The sequence below is a fragment of the Miniopterus natalensis genome, chromosome 3 (genome assembly GCF_054644295.1).
Source record: "Miniopterus natalensis isolate mMinNat1 chromosome 3, mMinNat1.hap1, whole genome shotgun sequence".
Classification (NCBI taxonomy): domain Eukaryota; kingdom Metazoa; phylum Chordata; class Mammalia; order Chiroptera; family Miniopteridae; genus Miniopterus; species Miniopterus natalensis.
The window spans coordinates 55,204,489-55,230,461 of record NC_142083.1 but is presented as its reverse complement, the minus strand read 5'-3'; the positions used below and the strand labels follow the sequence as shown (position 1 = coordinate 55,230,461).

General features: G+C 32.5%; 1 protein-coding gene across 11 annotated transcripts in view; it reads right to left on the bottom strand.

Annotated features, from left to right (window-relative positions):
* PPIP5K2 (diphosphoinositol pentakisphosphate kinase 2) overlaps positions 1 to 25,973 on the bottom strand; it is a 63,310-nt gene that overhangs the window by 6,584 nt on the left and 30,753 nt on the right. For 3 of the 11 annotated variants that reach the window (XM_016221982.2, XM_087815470.1, XM_087815474.1), the window contains 12 exons: positions 23,284 to 23,425; positions 22,396 to 22,619; positions 17,821 to 17,948; positions 17,135 to 17,249; positions 13,772 to 13,879; positions 13,565 to 13,681; positions 10,844 to 11,008; positions 9,457 to 9,573; positions 7,262 to 7,334; positions 5,572 to 5,691; positions 4,634 to 4,696; positions 1,090 to 1,230 (listed from right to left, as the gene is read on the bottom strand). In XM_016221982.2, the coding sequence (XP_016077468.1) occupies positions 1,090 to 1,230; positions 4,634 to 4,696; positions 5,572 to 5,691; positions 7,262 to 7,334; positions 9,457 to 9,573; positions 10,844 to 11,008; positions 13,565 to 13,681; positions 13,772 to 13,879; positions 17,135 to 17,249; positions 17,821 to 17,948; positions 22,396 to 22,619; positions 23,284 to 23,425 (1,513 nt within the window). Of the gene's footprint in view, positions 1 to 1,089; positions 1,231 to 4,633; positions 4,697 to 5,571; positions 5,692 to 7,261; positions 7,335 to 8,614; positions 8,789 to 9,456; positions 9,574 to 10,843; positions 11,009 to 13,564; positions 13,682 to 13,771; positions 13,880 to 17,134; positions 17,250 to 17,820; positions 17,949 to 22,395; positions 22,620 to 23,283; positions 23,426 to 25,973 lie in introns of all 11 variants that reach the window. The other 8 variants (XM_016221986.2, XM_087815473.1, XM_016221980.2 and 5 more) reach the window with 7 other exon arrangements.

Here is a 25,973-nt window from a genome sequence, read left to right as displayed (position 1 = left end):
GGGCACCATTTGGACAGAATATGATGTGAATAGAATTCTCTTGAATAGGACACATGGTGCCCAGGAAAGGAAGGAGAATAATAGCAAGACATGAAAGAGGCTTTCGTTCCAGGACCTCCAGCTTCATTCTTCAGAGAAGCATATTTACAGCATTCTCCTTACAAAAAGGGAAATGGTATACACAGAAAGCTTGTAGCTTTTCTAAGATATGACTAGATCTAGCAAGGTTCTTAACTCGAAGCAGAGCACTCTCTCCCAAAACAAATGCTTCCTATACTGCAAGTCCCAATGTGCTGAAGGATCTCATCGAGCTGAAAATGACAACAGCCAGCTGACTTCTCACACCCAGAATGATAGCCCTGAACATTTCCCAAAATGATGTTCCTCAGAATAGTATTGCAAGATGTTTAAATGTATGACCAAAAAACTGGTTTCTCAAAAAATAAGTTTTGGAAAATGTGGGTACACAGATTTCCTTACAGAAGAACTTTAGCCATTATAACTATACCTCTTTCAAGGGAGGTAGGATATAATACAAAGTTTCCAAAACTTACTTAGCCATAAATCCCTTTTTATCATACACACAAATATTTTCTGAAGAATATTTGCTAAAGGACACAATTTGAAAAAATATTATCCTAACTTTCTCTTTAGTCAGAAGCTCTTTCTGAATCAATATGAGTACTTACCAAAGTGGTGAGGTGACGGGCATGTGTGGCTTAATGTACACTGATATTTTACAATTTCTAAAAAGTTTGTTATACAACAACATACACTAGGAATGTGAGAGAGAAAAAAAGGCCACGACTATATTATGTTGTTGACTTCTAAGGCCGGGTCTCAGATTTTTGTTTTTCCTTTTTGTAAAAAATAAATAAATAAATAGTTTTGAGGAGTCAAAAAAAAAAAAAAAAAAGGAGTACATTACATATTACAACAAAGAATTACAAATAATGTTCCTTTACACCCCTTTCTCTCCTAAAATTCTATTTGCTACCACTACTTGAGTTCATGTTTTTATAACTCTTTTTATATTCAGATAATATCTATATTTCCCAAATAAAATAATAAGAAGAAGAATTTCCCTACAAATCTCAGGGGTCGTCTGCAGAACTTCACTTGATGGAGAAGCAATGGAAGCAAGAAATTCATCCACCTGCTTTAAAGACAGGGCATTGTGAAGAGTTTCTAGAGGACAAATAGATGGCACCATGGAATACAGCTCAAAGCCTGGAATACAAAAACAAAAACAAAAGTTGGATATTGAAAAAAATCTATAATTAAAAAGGAAGCAGACCACGGCTTAGGACTGGATAGTTTAGGTCTTTTCAATCTATCACATGCAAACACACGGATCTCTGAAGTCATGATACCAGATGCTATGCAATACGGGGTTGGAACAAGATGTGACAAAGATTTCATTTTAAAGAAATCACATAGTACAGCATGCACATAATTTCATTCTATATTTTCGTAAAATCTAAAAATAATACTTAAAGAAAAGAACCTGGGGGGGGAAAAGAGAAAAAATACAATTTTTCATTTTGTTTACTTTAAAAAATCAGGTCTATTTGAGAGGTGAATAAGCTGATGCCATGATGTGTCCCTGATGCCAGGATGCTGAAGGTAACTTTTTGTTGAAAAACAATTATGGAATTACTTGCCAAGAGTGATTTTACGTATTTTCTAGTCTTACCAAAGCCAACAATACTCTCCAATGTGACCCCAAAAGAACATTCATTCATTTATGCTGAAATTAAAATTCCAAAATATATTTCACCTACCTTTAATGAATTAACACAATAATTATATTATTGGAAATTGCTAGCTGGGTAGTTAAGTCAAGTAAAAAGCAATACAAAATACATTTGTTTGCATTCAACAATGGCACAGAAATTCAAAAATTTCATGAAACAAACCATGCAGATATGTGTTAATACCATCAGTGAAAAAAAAGTGTTTAAATATAGTTTTCTTTGAATACAAATAGGATATAGGTTATTTGCTTTTTATAAAAATGGCTTGTTTATATATTCAACTGAATGGTTTTTAAATTTGTGTTCATATACAATCAAAATAACAAGTCTTTCTGCATCTACTCTTTCAAAAATACAAATTAATTGTCCTCCAAAGATAATGCTTTTAATGGTTAAAGTTGTACATAAAGTCTAATATTATTAAATGAAAAGTAAATATTAAACTCAAATGGACTGCAAAACTGTCTGCTTCAATAGGCATGTGCTCATTTTAACACTGACATATTTATTTAATTTTGGGAGAAAATGTTGACCTACAAACTGCTTAATTCTTAGCTGGAATAGGAAAACTTTGGTTAAAAAGAAGTTAATCTTCCTATGAAAATAACCGAAGGATGTACAAAACTGGTATGTTTGATTTTCAGGTGCAAACCAAAGCACAACAGAACACACATATACTTTAAAAAACCACCAACAGCTATAATACCATAACACGACTACCATAAAGTAACAGCTAAAGCACCTAAATTAAACACTAAAGAAATTAGGTTTGCACAAGTATTACCTTTTTTTAAAAGTACAAGATTCATGCAAATAAGCGCAAACCCTTTCTTTGCAATACACTAAAATTAACAGTGTGGTCTTTATTCTTTCCTTGGCATGTTTATAAGTCTTCTGCAACAACTATTTTCCTGAATTTGACTGTTAGGCTTTATAACAGGCAAATGACAATATAATCAAGATATTCTGGACTGCATTTTTCCCCATTTATCTTCAGTACACATTCCCTTTAATGCACAATGAAAGGGTTAGCGCAGCAGTTTAAAAAGCCACCCTGCTGTCATGTTTAGGAGCTATAAAAACATACCACTGAAGCCTAGAAATTCCACAGAGGAAACAAACCAGCACCTACAGAAGTGTAGGTGTTCTGCAGAGGCCCAGAAAATAAGGTAAAGTACTGTCAGAAGTTAACTTGTTTCACCATGTTCCTTGAACTAAAGATGAAGGCAAGGGTAAATCCATGATACGTTAAGATGGAAATAATATGAAAGTTAGGAAAAATAAAAAGAGTCAAATGACAACTTATAGGACAGATAAGACAACACAGTATGAAAAAGGAAAAAAGGCCCAAAGGAAATATTTCTGGAGTTGAACAGAATGCATTTTATATGCATTGTCTCATAATGTGTGGAATAGCCACATTCTTTAAAAGCCTAAACCAAAGAAATATAAAATTATTCTATTTTCTGTTAAATTTAACAAAAGTACTTTTTAAAGCTTCAGTAAACACAAATTTCGCCTATGTACAACTTGCAATACTGGCTATAAACACAAGCATTCTGCACAAAAACTATATTCATCTTAAACCTGCAATGTCTCTTCTCAGAATTTTGTGACTTCTTTTTCTTGTGACTTCGGTTCTTATGCATGTGGGTTCTTTAGAAGCCGCAGCTGTATCAAATAAGGATCTTTTTCTTCAAAAAGTAGCATTTAGACAGCTACAATGGAGGGAAAACACATTAAGCTTTAAGGCTAAATTTTCACTTGTTGTTATCTTCTTACACCACCTTAAAGAAGTATTAGTGCACTGTTATGTAGGTGTGCTGTTAAAGGATCTAGAAGGCAAGATCACTATAAACTTGTGTTCAATCCTTTAGTTTCACAGAAGTTTTAAAAGATCTGACTTGAGTTTTTGAAAGACTTATTTGCATTTAAAAAGAAAAAAAAGTTCCAGGAATAAAAATACCTTTATTCTGGATAACAGCAAAACCCTGTATGTTTTCGTTTAAATTATTTAATACTGAATTATTTAAAAATGATCAGTAAATACTCCTTCTTGCCCCACAAGAACAAGCTCTATGAAAAAAAAGCTGTAATAGAGCAACAATTAAGTAGTTAAATAATGGCCACAAAACAGTTTCCTGTTCAGCCTCAAAAACTCAATTTAATTGAACTGGATTTCCAGATTTTTAGCTTAGTCTTCTTCCTATTAGTGGTTCTCCAAATTTTAACAAAAAGCAGCGGTACCAAAAGGAATTGGTTGCTTGACCATATTGCTACATGAGGACAAAGTGAATGCTGGATGAAATTTTCAGCGTGCTCCAGACCAAACTGGGTTTTGCTTTAGACAAAGAGCCAGGGATAAATGACGCTACACAGTGAAATCTGCATCCCCTGGTTCCCAAGAACTTCTCAGACACATCTCATTTGGCTATTTGACGAGTGTGGCTCTGTATTTCTGTTAAATAGTCAAATAAAACAACTATGTGATCAGAAAAGAAATTAGGAACCAAAAAAACCACACATTAAAATTATTATGAATTAAAATAAAGAATACTATTTTTTTTTTAATTTGTGTAGACTGATCACTTCAGAAATTAGAAGGAATTTTCAGGTGCTAATATAGCATTAAAACTCATCATCACTGTGTTCATTTAAAAGTTTGATGAGTAGTGTTAAATTATTTTGTAAATTACAGCTGAAAAAGGGAGCCAGACAGTATCAATACTTCGGGTGAATTATAAGCTGGAATTGTATGCCAATTGAAATTAAGGATGAAGAAATGAATGATACTGCATACCCCAAATTTTGAAATAAAATAAAAATAAAAAAGGATGAAGCAGGGGAGTATCTTTTAAAATAAAAGCAAAACGTACCATTGGTTGGGTGTCGAGCAAATGAGATAGAAAACCTTTTAACAGCAGAACCGCGTGTGGCGTCTGAGAAAGAGAAAAACAGGTACCTGAAATTCGTAACAGCTACCAAAAGAGGACACTTAAAAAAAGGGGAAAAACAAATATATAAGGAGGTTAGTTTAGGTGACATGCAGAAGGGACAATGAGAGAAGGTAATAAGCCAAATACTAGTTAAAAGAAGTAAAATGGCTTGATGATAGAGGCAAAGTATTTAATGAAATATACAAAAGAAAGAAAAGCAGGATGAGCTGGCAATTCTGATAAATCCATGTTTTGCCGACTAAAGTAAATTTGTGGATACACAAGAAAAAGTTTTAAATAAAGCTAACCCTGAGAAGGCTAATAAAAACTCCTATTAACAAAAGGGACAAGCTTCCATGAGCCTCATGTAATTGGAAAAAAAAATTCTAAATACTAAAACTTAAAGTATGTTAACAGTAGTGAGAGCATCTCCTTCAACTAGGGATTCTAAGGTATTCTCATCCTATGTTTATGTCTATAAATATTGCCAATATATTTTCTTCTATTAGATCAATATCAATAAGTAAAAATAAGGATTAACAGTGAACAAAGTTTAAAAGATCAAAGGAAGATTTATTCTTTTATAATGTGGCTTATCAACTATCTAAAAGAATAATACACATGATGCAGTTTTAAATTTCACATTTCAACAAACTACTCATTGAATAAGTACTGTAAGCCTAACTACAATTAATTGTTTGATGAAACATGGATCCAAGCTGTGGATAACAGAGAGCATTGATAGTCATTTAGGCAAAGGATGCTAGGATTCCACTCGATTCAGCCAATGGCCTTAGGTTTGCTTTTGTGAAATACTGTATCCTCACGGGTGTTGCATGGGTGCAGGTATGGATCTGTGTGTGCATGTGTGCACATACCATCGATGCAGCCAGAAGAGGTCAGCTTTTTACGATGAGTACGAGCATAATCCTGTAGGTTAGGTGCGCTTGAAGAACCCCCGAGCACCGAGGTGCTAAACAGGCCCGCACAGTGAGACCCTGATGGGAGTTAGAGAAAATACATACAACAACGGGTGTTCTTCCATTCACATTGGGAATTCATGCAGCATGCAATAATATGGCTCTTACCACACATATTTGGCAGTGCCTTGAACAGGCTCACAATTCGCCTGTAATGTCAACTTTAATACAATCAACTACCACTATTTATCATATGTACAAATGAGGGTATTTTTTAACACTGGACAAAATGTTGTCTTTGAGGAAAATAATATGCCGATATAATAATTAGATATATACATACGAAAAGTATTAAAATTACTACCATAAAAATTAATTTAGGATGATAAAGGGATTTTGTCAATCAATTTGCATGAGCAGGCCACAGGAAAAAATCTCTCCTAGCACTAATTAAGTCACATTAAATCAATATTTTTGGAGGTATGGCTTTAAATAAAGAATCTTTTCTAATTTAAAATTATCAATATTTGTTATGAAATAAAGCAAATCAAATCTTACTTATTTGTGAGAAGACCAGGTAAAAACAATTCCTTTTAGGTCCTCCAGGCCTAAATCAGATTAAATTCCATACTTAAATGACTTAAGATCTTTAATAAGGCCCCAATGAAACACATTATTACCAAATAAAATACAGCCGGTATAAATTGATGCTTAATTTGTAGCAAAAGTCTTTACAACCAAGCAAAACTTTTACCACTGGGTAAGGATTAAATAAATTCCTATCTAATACATTATAATACATAAAAGAAGGAGAAATATATATAGATATATATATATTTCTGACAAGGTACTGTGGGAATAGTAAAAGCTATCAACATTAGCTATATGTAATTAACTAAAGAAAGATCTTCAAGTAGGTAGGCATCAATAGACAGTTCATATACTTAGTATAGAGATCATAGTACATACATAGTTGAAAACTTATTTATGCTTTTATTAAACCTATTTAGACAGCTATTTACAGAATATACCATCACCTCATATAGTTTATAAACAATGAGCTTAAAACCAATTAAGTTTAGAGAGGCCTTTTTTAATGTTGCTTTGCTTAAGCATTAGCAAAGAACCAATTGTGTTCTACAGGTCAATGAGTAACACTGCCAATTGTGCATTAGTTACGATTTGGTTTTCCATAAGAGATGATCAAAAGGAAATTAATAATCCCAGATAGGGTCTGAAAACACTCTCTATTCAATTTTTTTTAAATAAAAAAGGTTCTTTTTTGTATGTAATAGCTTATTTTCATCTTTATCAACTGGGAAAATAAAGTTTCCTTCTTAAACTGAAACACGTTGGGGTTTTAACTTATAGAATAAAAGATTAAAAACCAGCATTGCCAATTGGACTAAGTAGTTTTTATTGTGGGTATTCAAAAGGGCTATAAAACAAAATTAAAGGCTATTTTTTATTCAGTTTATCAAAACTTTGTTGTGTATTTTGAGTTGTAAAACTCAACATTTTGGAATTAGTGTACGTTAAACAAAAACTAAAGCATAGCATTTGGTCATGCTTTCACCACTGAAGAGTTTTATATGTGTGCAAAATGCTGAGTTTAAGGTTTGGAATACAACTTTTTTAGACCACATACCTACAGTAGGGTTCTGCTTCTGTTCCACAAGAGTTCTTGGTGTTCGTAGGTAATTAGCATTTTCAGATACAACCTGCACAAGGAAAGCAAAATAAATGAGGTAAAACAGTAAAATGAATTAAAAAAATCCATATTTCATTTGCAGCCTGTTCCAGACAGACAAAGGTTAATAAGCTGTATGATAAATATTAGTAGAAATACATAGAACATGAAAGATCATGCAAGATCCCCTTCTGAAGGGAGTCCATTTCACATGAAGTCCTTGCAATGAAGTGGTGCGAAGCAGGCATTCAACAATGAAAGATCATGTATGAAGCAAGACAGATGAAAAGAAACAATACACTGATATAATTTCACTCTCTTAAAAGAAGCCAAATGCCCACTCTTACACAGCTCCTGTATTTGAAGGGGGAAAAAACAATCACAAACAAAAGAAAAGACAGACAGAGACTGTTGAGGTCACCATACAATTACTGATCCATGCACGGGCTTTATCAGAGTAACCTTTAAATATTCACAGCCTTAATGGATACCATAATCCCTTTTCCTATAATCAAAAGCATTATATTTCCAAAAGGAAATTGCTGAAATTCTCAGAAAAGTCACGTGTAACAGGTAGACCTTCCATTGTAAAAAACAAACATACAAACAAAAAACCCCACAGAACAAAAACTTCTAAAATTTCCAAATATCACAGAAAGTCCTTCAGAAGTCATTTTATTTGACCCATATTGTTGATGGGCATATATACATTGCCCTTCTTATTTTAGAGCATTAAAATATTATACAACTAAAAAACCCCAATGTACGTATCCCTTCAATTAGGTACTTCCAGACAATGGAATAATGAAGGAGAGAATGATCAGTATTAGCTGTATCCTGCTAATTAACACAGGGCCACATAAATTTTGATATTTTAAAAATGTTCACATTCTCAGCAAATTCCAAGTGGAATCTAATTTTTCAATTATGGGGGGAAAGTTATTTTTCTTACCATTGAATTATGTAAGTTTGATTGAATGTTTTAAAGGATAATTAAGTCAAAGAAAGAATTTTCTTTTAAAAAAATTTTACTAACAAACTAAAGTACCAGGAGTGTAAATTTACTAATTAATTTTTAAATCCTGGATATTTAAAACCCTCTCAGTAAAAATGATAAACACATGCATTGTAAGTGATTTCTTTCCCTCAAATACTGTTAGAGATTACACGCATTTTACAATAAACTCAAAATTAAAAAACAGAAGGATTTACTCTGATGTAAAATATAAGGGATTAGATGTCCTCAAAGATAGCTGTTTGTTGCTCTGAATGCGGGGAGGAAAAATGTTTAATGAAGTAAAATTTAAAAACCTGTTGCCATGAGCCAAAAATACTGGATGTGAAAGCCAATGATTTGGGGGAGACAGGGGAAGAAGTGATTTGTTCCCCTGATCTGCGTCTTCGACGCCCAGTACCCACACCACTGGTATAATGCAGCCAGGTACCAGTACCCTCTGGGCTAGACACACTCAGGGGGCTCTCTTCCTGGAAGTGAGAAAGGGGGCATAAAAAAAAAAAAAAAAAAAAAAAGCAGAGCATGCAAAGTTAGATACAACAGAGCCAATGACCAGAAAGAAAAAAAAATACAGTTTGCATTTGCTTATCAATTTTTTAAAAAACTATTAAACAGTAATTTGGGAGCCAAATATTTCAATATTTGAGAAACTGATATGAATAACATATATCTAATTGTAAATGATGACAATTATGGAAATTACCTTATTATCTTAAATATACAAAATATACTGCTTAATAGTTGTCCCTTCTTTCTTAAAACTGGAGAGATTTTAATAATTTTTACCTTAGCAATTAAAAAATATGAAAGTATTCTGCTTAATTTTAGATATTCCAGAGGTTTTGTGCTATATTGGGTACAGTTTCCAACCCAAAGCATGAAAGAATCATGCAAAGGGTGGAAGATATTTCAATGTATATAATGTAGAAAAGAAAATCTGTCTGCCAGACACTAAAAAAAAATTAACCATAAGATGGATTCCAATGTTACTTGTTTATACTTTCAAGCCTCTGATTTGTTCACACCCTCCAAAGATTATTTATCGAGTACAGTAGGCAAAACATGCAGCAAACATTCTCATTTTACATGTTTGCATGTTCAGGTTTCAGACAGTGAGGACAGAGTAAAATCTACTTGCACAAAATGAAGAGAATAGTCTTTTTCTCTGTGTGTCTTTTGGAAGTACAAACTTCTGATATCCATGCAGATGGCAGACGCTGGAAAGAGTCTTCAAGGTTTTACTTGAATAATTTACCTTATGGAAGTAAAAGTTTAGCATGGCATAGAAATAAACTCTTGAAAGCAACTATTTAAGTATTTATGAGAAAATATTTATAAATGTATTCTGTGTTTTAAGAGTTAACGAAGGGCAGTGATTTTGTTGAAGATTTTACAAATACAGATGAGTTGCAAAATGATGGCTATATCAGTGTTATAGGCTTTTTGGAGTGCAGAAGACTGAATGCTGAAATTCTGAACAATCCAACTAATTGCAGATTGCTTTGTTCAACAACATCAAAATCACTGCCCTCAAGTGGTAGTTTAGGTTATTTTCTGATATTAAAGATACCTAAAGATAACTCCACGCTTCATAGTTATTAATTAAATTATGATAGAGCTAATAAACCATTTTCTACAATTGTTAATCATCCTCTATGATAATTAAACTTAAAATATCACACTTGAGGGAACTCTAACTACTATACAATTTTCATTATAAAATTACAACAGTTTATTGTATTGATGGATGTTTTTTCTATACATAATTGTCAAATTGAGGCACATATATATTTGAAACTTAAGAATCATAAAGCACTTATATTTGTATAATTCAGGGCCATAGAAATGAGCATAATTCTTTTTCGTTGTTTATATTCTTATTCACCAACTGCTGGATAATGTTATACTCTTAAGGCTTGGCATACTTAATTAGCAACAAAAAATATTTTCTAACTTAGAATTTGATGGCTCTTCTGTGTTAAAGTTAAATTCTTGCTTTATACTTTTACTCAAGCATTTAGAAAACATTTGTAAGCACTGATATCAATCAGTGTTTAGAAAATCATCTTACAGAGACTATAGAGAATCCAAACTAAAAAGGTATTTAAAGTATAAAAATGTATACAGATATTAGAGATTTACTTAACAAGCTTCATTCCATCTGTTCAACTTTCCCTTTAAATGTTATTTTAGTAGCTATTTAAATGCTATTTTATTAGTGAGCATAACAATTAGCTTCAGTTATTTTAATTGTAGATATTAATACAAAGGTAAATTTTTCAATTATATCAAATTCCTATATTGATTTTTGCAATCAGGCTAACAATTTAGAATTTCATATCTTAATCTACAGTGTCACTGGAATCAGTTGTTACTGAAGCATCTCTGGCAAACTGAAAATAATTCCTGATCCATTATTAAAAAATTATGTCTTGCTCCGTAATAAAAGCTGTATTTTCTTTTCTGTTTTATTAAAATATAGTTAGTTTACTTTGTGAAAAACATGCTCTGACACATGCACTTACTTCATTTGTAGCCATCTTCCTAGATCTTGGAAGTGGAGACTTCCTGTGTATATGAATTGGCTCTGACACCATAGTTTTGAACAATAGCACACCTCGATCAACCTCATCTTTTTTAGAAGTATGTGGTTCATCATCATCAATTTTAAAAGATCGCCTGCCTTCATTCTGTGGGGAAAGAATACAACATATAAAAGTCAGATAAAACAACAATCTCTTCTGATGAACAAACTGAAGCACCAATTGGTATTGTGACTTGAGGTACATATACAGATTTGTTTATTCAAGTGAATTAACAGTAATTACATTCTTACAACAGCCAGTATTATTCTGGGTATTGTGAAACAGATGACAAGTTCCTGACTTTAAGAAATACATATACTCTGTGGAGAAATTAAATAATAATACAACAACAAAAAAGCCATATAAAACAAATTGCCTAATTAAATTCCATCAAATGCCCAAATAAATAAACAATAATAACACAGTAAAAACAAGCAGAGATGAGTTTTGTTATACAAGAGTAGCATGAACCCAAGCATCAATTAAACTGCATCTGAATTTATACATTTTAGAATACTTAAATTCTATTCCAAATATTTCCAACACTTGTGATGACCATGTATATACATAACAATCATTTGATGACTCACTAAATATTTACTGAGTGGTACCATGTTCCAGGACACAGATGAATAAGATACAGTCCCAGACTGCAAGAATCTCACAGTATATGTATAGGAGATAGATAAGCTAAAAATGTTAAACCAAATATTCATCTATATATAATAGAATGGGTAAACTGGGGCACAATCATACCGTGAAATACACATTTTAAAGCAATTAGAATGGACAAACTAAAACTAAATACAATTACATCAACAAATCTCATAAAGTTAGAAAAAAGAAGCCAAGCAGAAATACATCAAACCCTCATCAAACTAAGTGGTATAGAAAATAAAGAAGGCCCAGCCGAGCGTGGCTCAGCGGCTGAGCATCGACCTGGGATCCAGGCGATCGGGGTTCAATTCCCGGTCAGGGCACATGCCCGGGTTGCGGGCTCGATCAATGACTCTCTCATCATTGATGTTTCTCTCTCTCTCTCTCCCCTTTCCTCTCTCTGAAATCAATAAAGATATATTTAAAAAAAAAAAAAGAAAGAAAAGAAAGAACTTCTTTAACTGGGTAAGGGATATATAAAAACCTGAAACAAGGTGGTTAATAATAAGTCACTGAAAGACAGGAATGCCACCGTAACTAAATTTGTTCAACATTTTACTAGACGTCTGTCATCACTCAGAGATACAAGCATATACATAGAAAATCCAAATGACTCTATGGATAAATTATTAGAATGACTAACAGTATATAATAAGGTTGCTAGTTATAAAATCTTTATACAAAAATGAGTAAAAATTCAATATGACACTAACAGAAAATGAAATTTAAATACACCATTTATCAGAGTGTAAAAATATAAAGAACTTAGGAGTTAATCTGACAAAGAAGGTACAACACGTAAAAAACAAATCTTAATTTTATCAAAAAAATATAAAGAACTAGTTAAATAAATTCAGAGACATAATAAGTCCTCGACTTGAAGATTCAACACTGTGAAAGTGTTATTTCTCTCAAAACTGATCTGCAGAGTTTATGTAAATCTCAAAATTCCAGAAAGTTCTCTCTGGAACATAATAAACATGTTAAAAAGTGCTAATCCTTACTTGTCATAAGGATAATGTAAATTTAAACCTCAATGAGATAACACTACATGCCCCCCAAAATAGTTAAATTAAAAACACTAGTCATATCAAGTACTTACAAGGATATGGCAGTATCTTTAGAAAATGACTGGGAAAACTATTTGTATTTGCTAAAGTTGAACATATGCATACCCTATGACCTAGCAATTTACTTCTAGCTGTATATCCAAAAGAAATGTGTACATATGTTTACAAAGTGGAATAGAGTAACGCATCCCACTATATTTACTTAATAGAATCCTACATGGAAACAAAATTGAAGAACAGATGAATCTCACAAACATAATGGAAGAAAAAAGCCAAATCCACTCGCCACCCTCAAAAAGCATGTATTTTGTGATTTCATATATATAATGTTCAAAAATAAGCAAAATTAATCTATGATAATAGGTACCTTTGGGGAGAAGACAGGGGGTTGTGATAAGGAAAAGGCATAATTGGGCCTTCTGGAATAATGATATTGTTCTAGTTATGACCTGGCTGGTTGTTTTACAATTATTTTCATTTTCTAATATATCATTAAAGTATATATTTATTACTTAGGTACTTTTATCAACATGTAATATACTTTAGTAAAAAAGTCTTAAGCCGCGTACATATTTAACTTTGTAAGATTATAAAGATTAAAATGCAATAATTGATGCCAAGTGCTTAGCACAGTGTTTAGCATGAATTAATCCTCAAGTAAAACAATAACAAAAACAAAACCCCAAACCAAAACTATAACTGTATTTTTTATCCATTCTAAATTCTGGTCTTAAAAATCTATAATAATCAATGTAAAAGGCAGAATTCAAATATGCCTAAAAATGTCTACCTAAATCATATTTTAAAAGGGTAAACCATCTTGCTACTTAGTACTTGAGTTAAGAATTATAGTACATGATAGAAAATTCCTATAGAAACTTCATGAAAAGCTAAAACTGTAGTAACCAAGCACTGAGAGTTTCATCTTCCTTACCTCTCTTGAAGCTGGTCTATATCCATAGCCGGATGGTAAATTTTTGTCTTCTTCACATCCTTTGGCTCCTGGACTAAAGTGTAATTCAACATGAAAGCGTTCCTCTGAGGAAAGATCCTAAAAAATATCACAGAACATTTTGAAAATGAGAAACTTCAAGCTACTTATTTACCTTGGGTAACACATACATATCAAGAACTAGATTACCTTGTTAGGATCCTCATAAAGCATGATAACGATCTGAGTCATGTAGTTGAGTTCATTGACAACATTTAAATAATCCATAGCTCGTTTCCACTGTTCATCTTTTGATTCCTGAACAAAAAGTAAATGGAAAACATGTTCTAATATTGCATTACTTGAAAGTCACTTTCTTTTCATTATGGTAGTTTGCTTAATTCTGAGTGTTACCACAAAGAAAAGTAAATACTTATATATGCACAAATCTTTCAAAATAACTCCACTATATTAAAGTCTGAATAAATTACTTAAGCTTAAGTAAATTATTTTAAAAATCTCTTACCTGAAGTATTAGAAACTCTTGTAACTTAAAATAAGGCTTCTGGTCAAGATGGCTGAGTGGGTAACCAGGATACTGGCATCCTCCCTCAAGCATATCAAAATTACAACTAAACTACAGAACAACCATCACTGAGAACCACCTGAAATCTATCTGGACAGAAAACCTGTCACTAAGGATATACAGAAGCCACAGAGAGACTGGTTAGAAGGGGCAGAAACACAGAACAGGCTGGGTAGACACACATGTGTGGTGGTTAAAAATCAGTAGGGCCCAGCCTGTGTGGCTCAGTTGGTTGAGCATTTCCCCATGCACCAGGAGGTCACCAGTTCGATTCTGGGTCAGGTCACATGCCCAGGTTGTGGGCTTGATCGCCAGGATGGCTATTCATACCTCTCGATGCTCCAATGCCAAGCCACCAGAGCAGCTACTTCCAACCTAAGCAACACTCTGGAGCAAAAGTTGCATCTGTGTGTGATTGTGTGTTTGAGGTGGAGGTATGTGCAAAGACATATATGTTTTCTTCAAAATTGATAAGAGAAAACAAACTAGCATAGACTTATTAACTTTCACTAGATTTGAATCACTGTAAATGATGAGTTTACATTAAATGCTAAAATTTTTCAATAAGTGTAAAGATCTATTAGATTTCATGATACTACATTATTAATAAGAACATCATCTAATATCTAATTTAGTGTTGCAGTTATATTTTGCTAGGTTTGTTTCAATGAATGCATAAAATTTAATATTTAAGATCATCCTCCTGAACACAATTAATATTCAAGAATTCATAAAAATATTTTTAAATTAAGGCTCATTATACATATTCCCTGAAATCTTGCTTAATCTTATTTCCTTAACAAACCTTTTTTAAAAAGCTATTATGGAGAGATTTTACCCAGCCCACACTGAAAAATCAAAACTTTCACCTGGGAAGATACTGAACAAGATTTTAAGTATATTACATACAGCATCTTATAAGGAAAATCTGAATTGGGATGATAATTATAGTTCAAATAAATTAAATTTTTTAAAAATCAGAAAACAGGACATCATTTCGGTATCAGCTTAGTTTTTACTTTAGTAAATACATGTAATTTTTTATTCTGGAAGCACAGATTTTTAAAAGAATGGAATTGTTCAGCTTTTGTTTTCAGAGATGCAGCCAAATACAATGTATACTCAACAAGCTCTAGTTCTAACTGCCACCACCCTGGTTCAAACTATACCATCTTTCTTTAGATCACTGTGATAACTTCCTAACTGGTTTCCTTATATCTACTTCCACCTATGTATTGTTTACACAGTAACCAAATACACTTACTTCCCTGTTTAAAACCTTTCAATGGCTTCCCAATCCCCTTATGATCCAAGGCACTGGCTCTCCAAACTTATCTGTTGCCATTTATCCATCACTTATTATTATGTTCCAACCACAGGCCTTCTATTGGTTTCTATATTCTGCATATTCTTTCTACCTTCTAATTAAGTGCAGAAGGGGACCGAGTAAGAGATATATCCCTCCTCTCCAAAAACAATTCCACTGTTACTACTGAATATATAGGCTCCTGCCTTGCTAATTAAGAATCACTTTTTTTCACTCAGTATTTCTTTTGTTAAAGTTCCACTAATCTACATACGTTGCGAAGGATATCACTTTGCTACTCTTCGTTGGGACAAAGAAGAAACCAAAACAAGAGGCAAGAACTTATTAACTGGAAAATCTGACAGGAACAGAACTCTGAAACAGTCTTAGGGTAACTTTGATAATAATATTCAACTGTTCATCAAGGCCCAATAATAAGATAAAGAATCTAGAGACACATACCAAATCTTCCTTATATATTTCACAGCCTTTTATTTTAAAAGTACATAAGAAAAAAAAGAATTTTCTTTTAAAAATCTCTTTTGAAAAATAGATGTGCATATGTGTGTACACTAATATATACATAAAATTTTAAAAAAAATTCTTATATTTTGTGAGTTTAGAAATGGCTGAAAAGATATTTTTTATATATAGTAGAAATGACATTGTATTCTAGTTAATCTATGGTTTGACCAGTGACTACAGTATACCTTCCATTTTTCCCTCCTTTGAAAAGGTTATCTACAGCAGTTATCCTATGCCTATCCCACCATCGCATATTGGGTGTTTGAAGGACAGATAATTGGTCTCTTCAGTTTACAGGTCTTTGAATTAAGACTGAATACTCTTAAATACTCAAGAATCTGTGTCCAAGGAACCCCATCCACATTTAGACCTGATTTAGACGAGATCCTAGCTGTCAAGTTTGTGCTGTAACAGAATAAGATGGGGGGAATATTGGAGAGGTTACGTGAATTTTGCATAAGGGGGAAATATGTATTATGTGGCCAATGGACATTTTATAATAGATTCTATTTTCCAAAGATAGCCACCACACTATATGCCAAGTACTCATCTTACAGTGTGATGGTGAAACTCCATTCATCCAGCAATGTGGGTCTATTTCCCCTCCCCTTTAACCTAGATGAACCTATGGATTGCCTCAACCAATAAAGCTCACCAGAAGTGATGCTATGTGACTTCGTAACTTAGATCATAAGAAGCCTTGCAGTTTCACCTTGTTCTCTTAGGAATCTTATTCTTGGAACTCAGCTGCTATGTTTTGAGGGAGCAGGTCATATAAAGAGGCCAGGTATAGGTATTGTCAAACACCCTCAGCCAAGGCCCCAGCTGATAGCCAGCAGCAAGTACCAGACATGAGAGGAAAGCTTTGAGATGATTCGAGCCCCTGTCTGATTGCAACTTCATGACAGACCCAAAATAAAACTGCTAAGTGATGACACACAGTCAACGCCTTAAACTTTGATCAAATTCATCAGTTTCTCTTCATCTCACTAACACCAGTCTATAATATCACCTAAAATATTTTATATTATTGTCTGCTTAAATGGGTCTTCTCCAAGGGAAGAGAAAATGTCTCTATCCCCAACATCTAACACAGTAAAAACACAAATTCAAGTAAACATTTGTTAAGTATATTGGAATAACTTATTCTACTTACATTGCATAAGGCACCATAGCGAAGAATAGATAGTAAAGAATGAACATGACTTTCACTGGTGAAATATAGTCTGGTACGGACATGACGTTCAGGAGACAGAACACCCCTGGAATACCTAAAGTTAAAAGCAGACAATGTTAAAACATACCCATATAGTCAAAACTTATTAAGTATTGAAATTATTTTGTAAAATGGAATGTAATCTTACTAGAAGTAAAAGACTACCGTAAGTAAATCTATCCATCCCTCTTCCAACCACAATTGAGGAATTATCTTAGATATTCCTTTAACATGATTAATAACTGGAACTAACTGGGACCTCTGGGATTAGTCAAAGAAGAGTTAATATTAGTCGAGTTCACTGTCATTGTAGCTTCTCTACTAAAAATAACAGAGGCTATAGACCTAAAGCAGCTCACAGATGTTTATGCTGCTGAATGGGGTACATGCTGAATAATGTAAATGACACATTCCTTTTCCCTGTTCACTCCAGTTCTTACCCAGTTGGGAGTGAAAAAGAACCCTGGTTGGAAGTTAACTACTAGGAATACTTAGGTAATCCTTATTTCCACAGTGTGCCAAGTGACACACTCCTGATTTCTTCTTAGGAACATTAAAACGTAATTTAGATGTGAAGTATGCCAAAATAGGCGTCTATTGATTTAAATACCAGTAGAGTCTCTTACACAGGATGGAGCTTGTTTACAGTATCATCATCTTGGGTCCTCTGAAGGTCTGAGCGAATTTTTCTAACTAGAGGAGTACAGTAGCCTTTGGCAATCTCCAGTTTTTCAGCTTTGGTTATACCATATTCCTAAGCAGAAAACACATGATATTAGAAAAAAGGGTATAATGCCAAATAACTCTAACAAATGCACTGCTAAAGAACTATAATAAGCCTTTTGAACACTATACAACTCCTAGTTTACACTTCCGCAACTGTAAGTACACTATTCCCAAAACTATTTAGTATAACTGAAAGAATTTTTGGTGGAACTGAAAAAGCAAGTGATTTCTAAAGAGGAGTTCAACTCAACTGGCAGTTTTTAAATGTAGAAACAACCCTAAAAGAGAAATGGATTGAGGACACAAACACTAAAGCACAGAATAGTCAATGAACATATAAAAAAATATATAATTCCAGTGAGATTTTTAGCTATTCAAATGTCAAAGATTAAAAAGGTTAACAAATTATTTAAAAGCCTTTGGCCAATACTTTTAAAGTTTTAATTAGTGGTGGGCAAAAAATGCCATGAAATTACCAAATTTCATGATGTCTATAATTATTATAGGTTAATTAAATTTTTGAGAAATTATAATATGAGGTATCAAGAAAGAATGTTAATTGTAATAATAATTGTAATAAAAATGACAGTTCAAAGAGGTAGGAAGGAAATGACCTACCTACGATATGAGATGAGAAAAATCTGATTTGTGTGTAGATGGGATGAGAGGGGAGAAAAGAAAGAGGGCAGAGAAGGAAAGAAGGGAGACTGGAGAGAAGACAAACAGGCATATCCTCGCTCTCCAAGTACAGCCTGGGATGCCTGAATTTAAAGGCTACATTCTGCTATCAGGTACTTCCCAGATGATCAAGGATAAGTATGAGTAACAGATCTCAAGACTGCCTGAGAAGAAAAGACTGGTTGATTACTGAAGGAAGACCTATGAAAATGGAACTTCTTGGGGTCACTTCCCTTAAACTAAAGCTTGGTTGGTTCAATTATCTCGCCAACATAGATGACTGTGAATTAATGCAAAAGGGATATAAATGTAACTGTGTATGTATAAGTAAATAAAAGGAAGGGGCTGAAATAAAAAATCATCAGGGGAAATTTTTGTTGTGTTAGCAAGACGTGAGGAAACACACTCTCATGAAGCTATAGAAACAATCCTGAGTGCGTATAAAAACGTGTTAAAACAGTGAAGGAAATAAAAATTATCTATTTCCAAATACAAGAAGTGGTTAAATAAGTTATTGTAGCATCACACCATTCAGCCATTAGGAATAATGATGTTTATATAGCTTTACTGATATGAAAAGTTTTTGATGCTAAGTGAAGGAAAAAACAATCGGGTTGTAAAACAGTCAGTATGCTTTTCCTGGTTCTATTTTTACAAAGAATACAATTGTTATGTATATATATAAATTTAAGAAAAAATTTAATCTGCATGAATTTAAAGGAAAAGGCCTTTAAGAGTTTTTAAAACATTAAAATGTTTTTCTCTAGTTGGTAATGTCATAGTGATTTCTTTGCTTTATCTACATTTTCTAATTTTACAACAAAAATAAATATTTCCCTTCAACAGTGACATTTTGTTCATTTGCTACCAACTAGGACTAAGTAATTGTTAAAACATTTAAGTTCTCATATGTTATTACAATGTTTCTGCCATAAATAGAACTGAGTAAAATAACAAATGAGGCTATTTGAAAGATTATTATGTGGTGATATTCAATGAGAGTGTGGTTAGACTTTACATGGAAAATGCTATTATAAAGAAGCCTCTGTATTTCAAAATCAACAGATGACCAAAGAAATTGTCTTTGAATTTCAATAAATGTGTGCCATCTCAATGAAGAGAATCTTAATACCAAATTTAGTCTTTACATGTTCTATCACCATACCATCATTATTTTAAAGTATCATTTTAAACCAGGGTTCTCTATTTTCTGAGGATTAAGAGTGGTTACAGGGTTCTCTATTTTCTGAGGATTAAGAGTGGTTAAAAAGTGAAAAGTTGATTCTATTATAGCAAAAATACCTATCATAATTAAAATTAGTTTGTTAAAATAACTAGGAGTAATAAACCATGTTTGTCAAACTTAAGTTTAGATATGATTAGATTTACCTAATTCATATTGCATAGATATATGAATTAATTCAATGTAAGAAAGGAAACAAATTTTTAGAGGCAGAGCAATACTTTGTACACTACAACAGAAGCATATACATTTTTCTTGCACAGATAGTGACACACTTAATCTAAATAAGCATATTCTAAACAAGTCAAAATTTTACATTATTGACTCAGTCATCAAATCTCTCAGTCTGAAATATTTTTTATTTGCATGAATGCTATGTACAGTAGGACCCCTTATTTGCTGGAGATACGCTACAAGATCCCCGGTGGATGCCTGAAAACAGTATCAAAATCTTTGTATACTGTTTTTCCTATACATACATACCTATGATGATAAAGTCTAATTCATAAATTAGGCACACTAAGAGATCAACAATAACTGATAATAAAATAGAACAATTATAACAATATACTATTATAAATGTTATGTGAATGTGGTCTCTCTGTCTCAAAATATTTTATTGTACTGTACTCACCTTTCCACTTAAAGCACTTCATGCTTTTCTTTGGCATATCTGAATTGCCAGCATCACTGCTCTTGTGCTTTGAGGCCATTATGAGTAAAATAAGGGCTGTTTGAACACGAGCACTCCAATACCGTAACAGTGGATCTGATAACTGGGGAAGCTACTAAGTAACTACTGTGTGGGTAGCATATACAGTGCGGATATGCTGGAACAAAGGGATAATTCACATCCCGGGCAGGCGGGAGTAGGATAGCATGAGACTTCATCATACTACTCAGAATGGTAGATAATTTAAAACTTATGAATTGTTCATTTCTAAAATTTTCCATTTAATATTTTTGGACTGCTGTTGACCATGGGTGACTAAAACCAAAGAAAGTGAACCACAGATAAGGGGGAGACTACTGATATTGGAGTTACAAGGAGATGGTGAGAAATTTCTTTGGCTAAATACATACATAAAAAGGAGAAGAAATGATCTAAAATCCTATTAATACTTGAGTATTCTTTTGATCTCAACTCTACACCTCCAAAGCATAGGGCTGGTAGATGTACAACAGGTGCCCAATAAATATTTCAGTAATTTATTCCATCCTGTTTTTAGTTGTCGTTTGTTCATGTATCTCAAAATTTCATCCTCAATTCTTGAACGTTTAGTATAAATAACTGAGAAAGAAGAGGCACGAGCTTAAATAAACCATGTACTGACAAGACAATCATTTGTGTATTTATTTAGCCACTGAGTACATGATACATTTAGATACACTGAAAATATACCTTGAAAAATGCATATAAGCAACATAAAGACTTAAGAGGGTCTTAAAGTTTATCTGTTAAAAAATATACTTTTAAATCATCTCTATTGTAAGGATAAGTACAACTAAGATGCACTGAGCCTGGACTAATGCCAATGCAATCCAAGATAATGAAAAAAATCAGTGTCTTATACATATGCTTCCAATGCAAACTAATGTTTACCAGAATTAAAAGTAACCAATCTTTCATGCTGAAAGAATAAGCTTCTTTAACATTTACACAAATAACCACAGGTAAGTTGCATACTGTCTGAATTCCTAGTTTTTCAAAGTCCTTAGTTTTTCTTGGACTTTCTGTGAATATTAGCAGAAGGAGAGTATTACTATTTACCATTTTTATATATGAATAGTTGTAAATGAGGCTACTTTTGCTCATAATCTTTATACATTTCATGCAGTTCATTTTTTCTGCTTTTTAACTGTGGTTCACAACTGGAATGTCTGATCTACTCCAATCTCCCCTTTATAATATCCAAATAATCTTTTAGTAACTGAGATGCCAAAAGGGCATCCAGAACTATTTTCTTCTGAGATATCTCTTACCTCAACTTGTCTTGTCACTTACCTCTTTATAATCAATCCGTTTCTCTGCTTAATTACATTTCAGTTATTTGAATTCTGGTTTTACCTTTATTTTTATTTTCCTATAATAAAAAGACCCACGAACACCTACCCCCTCCCAATAACTACTTACATCTTGACGTCTAAATTATTTTCAAGATACTTTCAAGATACTTTAAAAATAATTATAAAATTTATATACAAGGCCACCACTATATCTCCAAAGCATAGGGCTGGTAGATGTACAAATAGGTGCCCAATAAATATTTCAGTAATTTATTCCATCCTGTTTTTAGTTGTCTTGTTTGTTCATGTATTATTGTTCTTTATAAGTATCAATACTTAAATTTTGAAAAGTCACTATAAATTATTAGAAAATAAAATAATAATTTAATATAACAAATAAAAAGTTCAAAATATCAATTTAATTAATTTTCTTTTTGAAATTATGGGTTTTAAGTGGACATGAAAATCAGCTGTCTTTTATCCACTAGAAGACATTTGCAAGGTATTTATACAACACTATAAGAAAACTGTCCTAGGAATTACTTACCTGAGGGATAACAATATCTGCTAATGCCTTTGAAAGCCCATATAATTCCATTGTGTTTTCTAATTTCAAGGAACAGTTATGCTGGACATCATATTTTATACAGTCATATATGTCAGGGATTTTACTAATGTCGTATCTTCCATTCTTTGTTTTAAAGTCTTTCTCCAACTTGGACCATCTACGTAGCATAAGCTCTAATGTCTCACTATGGTAAAGCTGAATATCTAAAACATGAAATTTTTAGTATATTAAAATCAAAAATCAAATTAAGAGTATGAAGCTAGGAAATGTTACCATTAGCAAATTACTATTAGTAACCACATATTTTGTATACTTGAATAAAGGTATACATACATAGGCTAAAAACCTGGTCTGTAAAAGACCTTTCCATATGTTACACATTTCAATAATAATAAAAAGAACAATTATATACAAAACCCTTTTAAGCTAATACATTTTCAATTCTGAATTTTAAGTTATTTAAATTATTATCTATTATTTTATTAGATTCACATAACAGAATAGTCATTACCATAAAGAAACCTTAAAAACTAAACAATTCAAAGAATCCACTTTTACTAGTAAGCAAGCCAATATTCCAAAGTTGCCTAAGTTATTAATCAAGATAGTTTCAGAGCCAGAGCCCAGATCACCTTCCTGTTGCTTGCTCTTTCTGATTATGCTGCCTATTTGCTGTTTAGCTATATGGCAATGCTACAGAATTAACCAAGTAAGAATGTTTTATCTCTTTCATGTTGTCATGGAAAAAAAGCAACTATAACTTAGCTATTTATTCCTTAAGATTAGTGCATCTTATTTTAAAATGTTTATAGTAATTGAATAGTAATTTTTATTTGTTTTATGCTCTAAGAAAAACATGATATTTACCTGATGATTTGGGATCTTCCATGCGATGCCTGATTTGAGAAGTCAAACTTTGTATCAAGGAATAAACTTTGTCACAGGTCTTCACAGGATTTTTAATTAAATGCATTGATTTAATAAGAGAAGTGCTTCCAGATGGTGTAAGCTATAAATGGGTAAAGTATATATTTTACATCTGTTTATGCACAACTGTCCAAGAGAACAATATACAAAACTTCCCAGTAGTTGAATAATATTCCATACTACAAATTAAGATAGCTGCACTATATAGTAATAAGATCAAGGAGGAAATATAAGCCTCAGAATTTCATGTTAAAAAAATTAAACCTTAGATATCATGAGATAATCTACAGAGAAAATATAGCAGAAGCACTATAATTTACAATGACATTTTATTTTAACTTACATTGACAATTTACTGACTCACTTAATATGAGCAAATATGGTTCTAACAATTTGACATATATTTTACATGTAATAAACCTAAGACTCTGTTATTATCATCATCTTTTTTCCAGTTGAGGTACTTAGAGGTTAAGCCCAAGATCAAACCACTAGTATGTGAAGAGTGGGATAAAAAAGCAGATAGTCTGGCTATAGAGCTGGTACTCTTAAACATGATGCTAATCCCTTTATAAGATTTTTATACGTCAATAAAAGCCATTAATGACAACATAGTTTCAAATTCTAGTTTCTACACTTAGCTTGGCAAGTAATTTAAACCCATCAAATAAATTTCTACAAATAATAAAAAACGTAAAGTAGAATTCCACTCCTCGTTATGATGAACTAGGTAGTTCGGCTCAATCTAACCATTGTAAATAAGTAAAACTTCTAGGCAAAGAACGTCTATACTTCTGCTTTAAGGTATCTGAGAAATAATATAATAAAGAGTTATAGAACCAAAACTCATACAGAGAGTAATTCTGGCATTTAAGGCTGTTTCTGCACTGGAAACATTTGTTGATCCTGAAAAGATAGCAGATAGAGCTTTAATAGTCTTGTTAGGTTAAGGGAACAAAAGTGAAATCCAGGATTCCCAAAGGTGGAATGCTGGTAAACTCTCTGTATTTAGGGTTCAAAACAGTAAGGTGAATCAGAAGCAAACGAACTAAACAACAAACTGCAGATCAGGCTCAGGTCAACTGTTGACCCAGAAAGATCTGTTCTGAAATTGGATTAAGGGAATCCTAGACTGCTACGTCCACTGCTATGCTCATAGCAGGAACAAATAAAAAAACCTCATTGGAAGATGGTAATATTCAATTTATTTCCACAAATAAAATATCCAACCTAATTAAAGATATTTGGGTACACAAGAAAACAGGACATCATGAATACCAATCAGCAGAATAAACAACAGAAACAGAACCAAAGAGACTCTAAGTAATAAAATTATCAAAAACTAAAAAAAGAGGGACTTCCTATATTCAAGAACATAAAACATTGAAAATCATCAAAGAACTGCATATTATTAAAAAATGAAAATATTATATATATATAAAAAAAAGCAAATAGAAATTCTAAGATTGAAAAATACACTGACTGAATTTATAGCACATTAGATACAGCCAGAGATAAATTTATTAGAGACTGGTTAGAAGATTTTATCCAGACTAAATCATAGAGACAAAAGAATGAAAGAAAAATAAAAAGAAAGGATAAGAGAAGAGAAAGTTCTAGCAAACATATATTTGAAGACCCAGGAGAAAGTAACAGATTCCCTGGCGAGTGTGGCTAAGTGGTTAGAACATTGTCCTGTGCACCAAAGGGTGTCGGTTCGATTCCCAGTTGGGGTGCATGCATGAGACAGCCGACAGATGTTTCTCTCTCTTTCCCCCTCCCTCGCTCCCTAGAATCAATGAAAAAACATATCCTCAGATGAGGATTTAAAAAAAGAGAAAGAAACAGAAAAAAGAACAACAAAAAAAAGCTTGCCAAAACTGAAACCCAAGATCCAAGAATCCTATTAAACTATTAGCAAGATAAATTAAAAAGCAATTGACATCTAGACATAGAATAGAAAAAAGGCTGAAAACCAAAGATAAAAATAAAATGTTAAAAATCATGGCTCAGTGGTTGAGCATCGACCTAGGATCCAGGAAATAGGGTTTCAATTCCCGGTCAGGGCACATGCCCGGGTTGTGGGCTTGATCCCCAGTTGGGGGCATGCAGGAGGCAGCTGGTCAATGATTCTCATCATTGATGTTTCTATCTCTCTCTCACCCTCTCCTTTCCTCTCTCTTAAATCAATAAAGATAGATATATTTTTTAAAAATTAAAAAAAAAATAACTCCAGAAGGAGTTATTTGAAAAAAATTATCTTCTTCAAAGGTTCAGTAATAAGATTGACAGCTCACTTCTCAAGGTAAACACTGGAAGCTAGAAGATAGTAAAACAACATCTTAAAAGTAATGAAAGAAAGTGCCATCCTAGAATTCTATACCCAGTAAAAAATATCCTAAGAGTAAAGTTGAAATAAAAGCATCTTTAGATAAACAAAAAAGAATTTACCACCAGTAGAGTGATACTAACAGAATTACTATATTGTTCTTCAAACAGAATAAAAATGATCTTACATGGAATCTCTGAAATTCAGAAAGAATAAAAGGTAATCTAAGGGTAAATTCATAGATAAATCTAAATAAATACTGCTTGCATAAAAGAATAACAATTACATATTGAGGGATTTA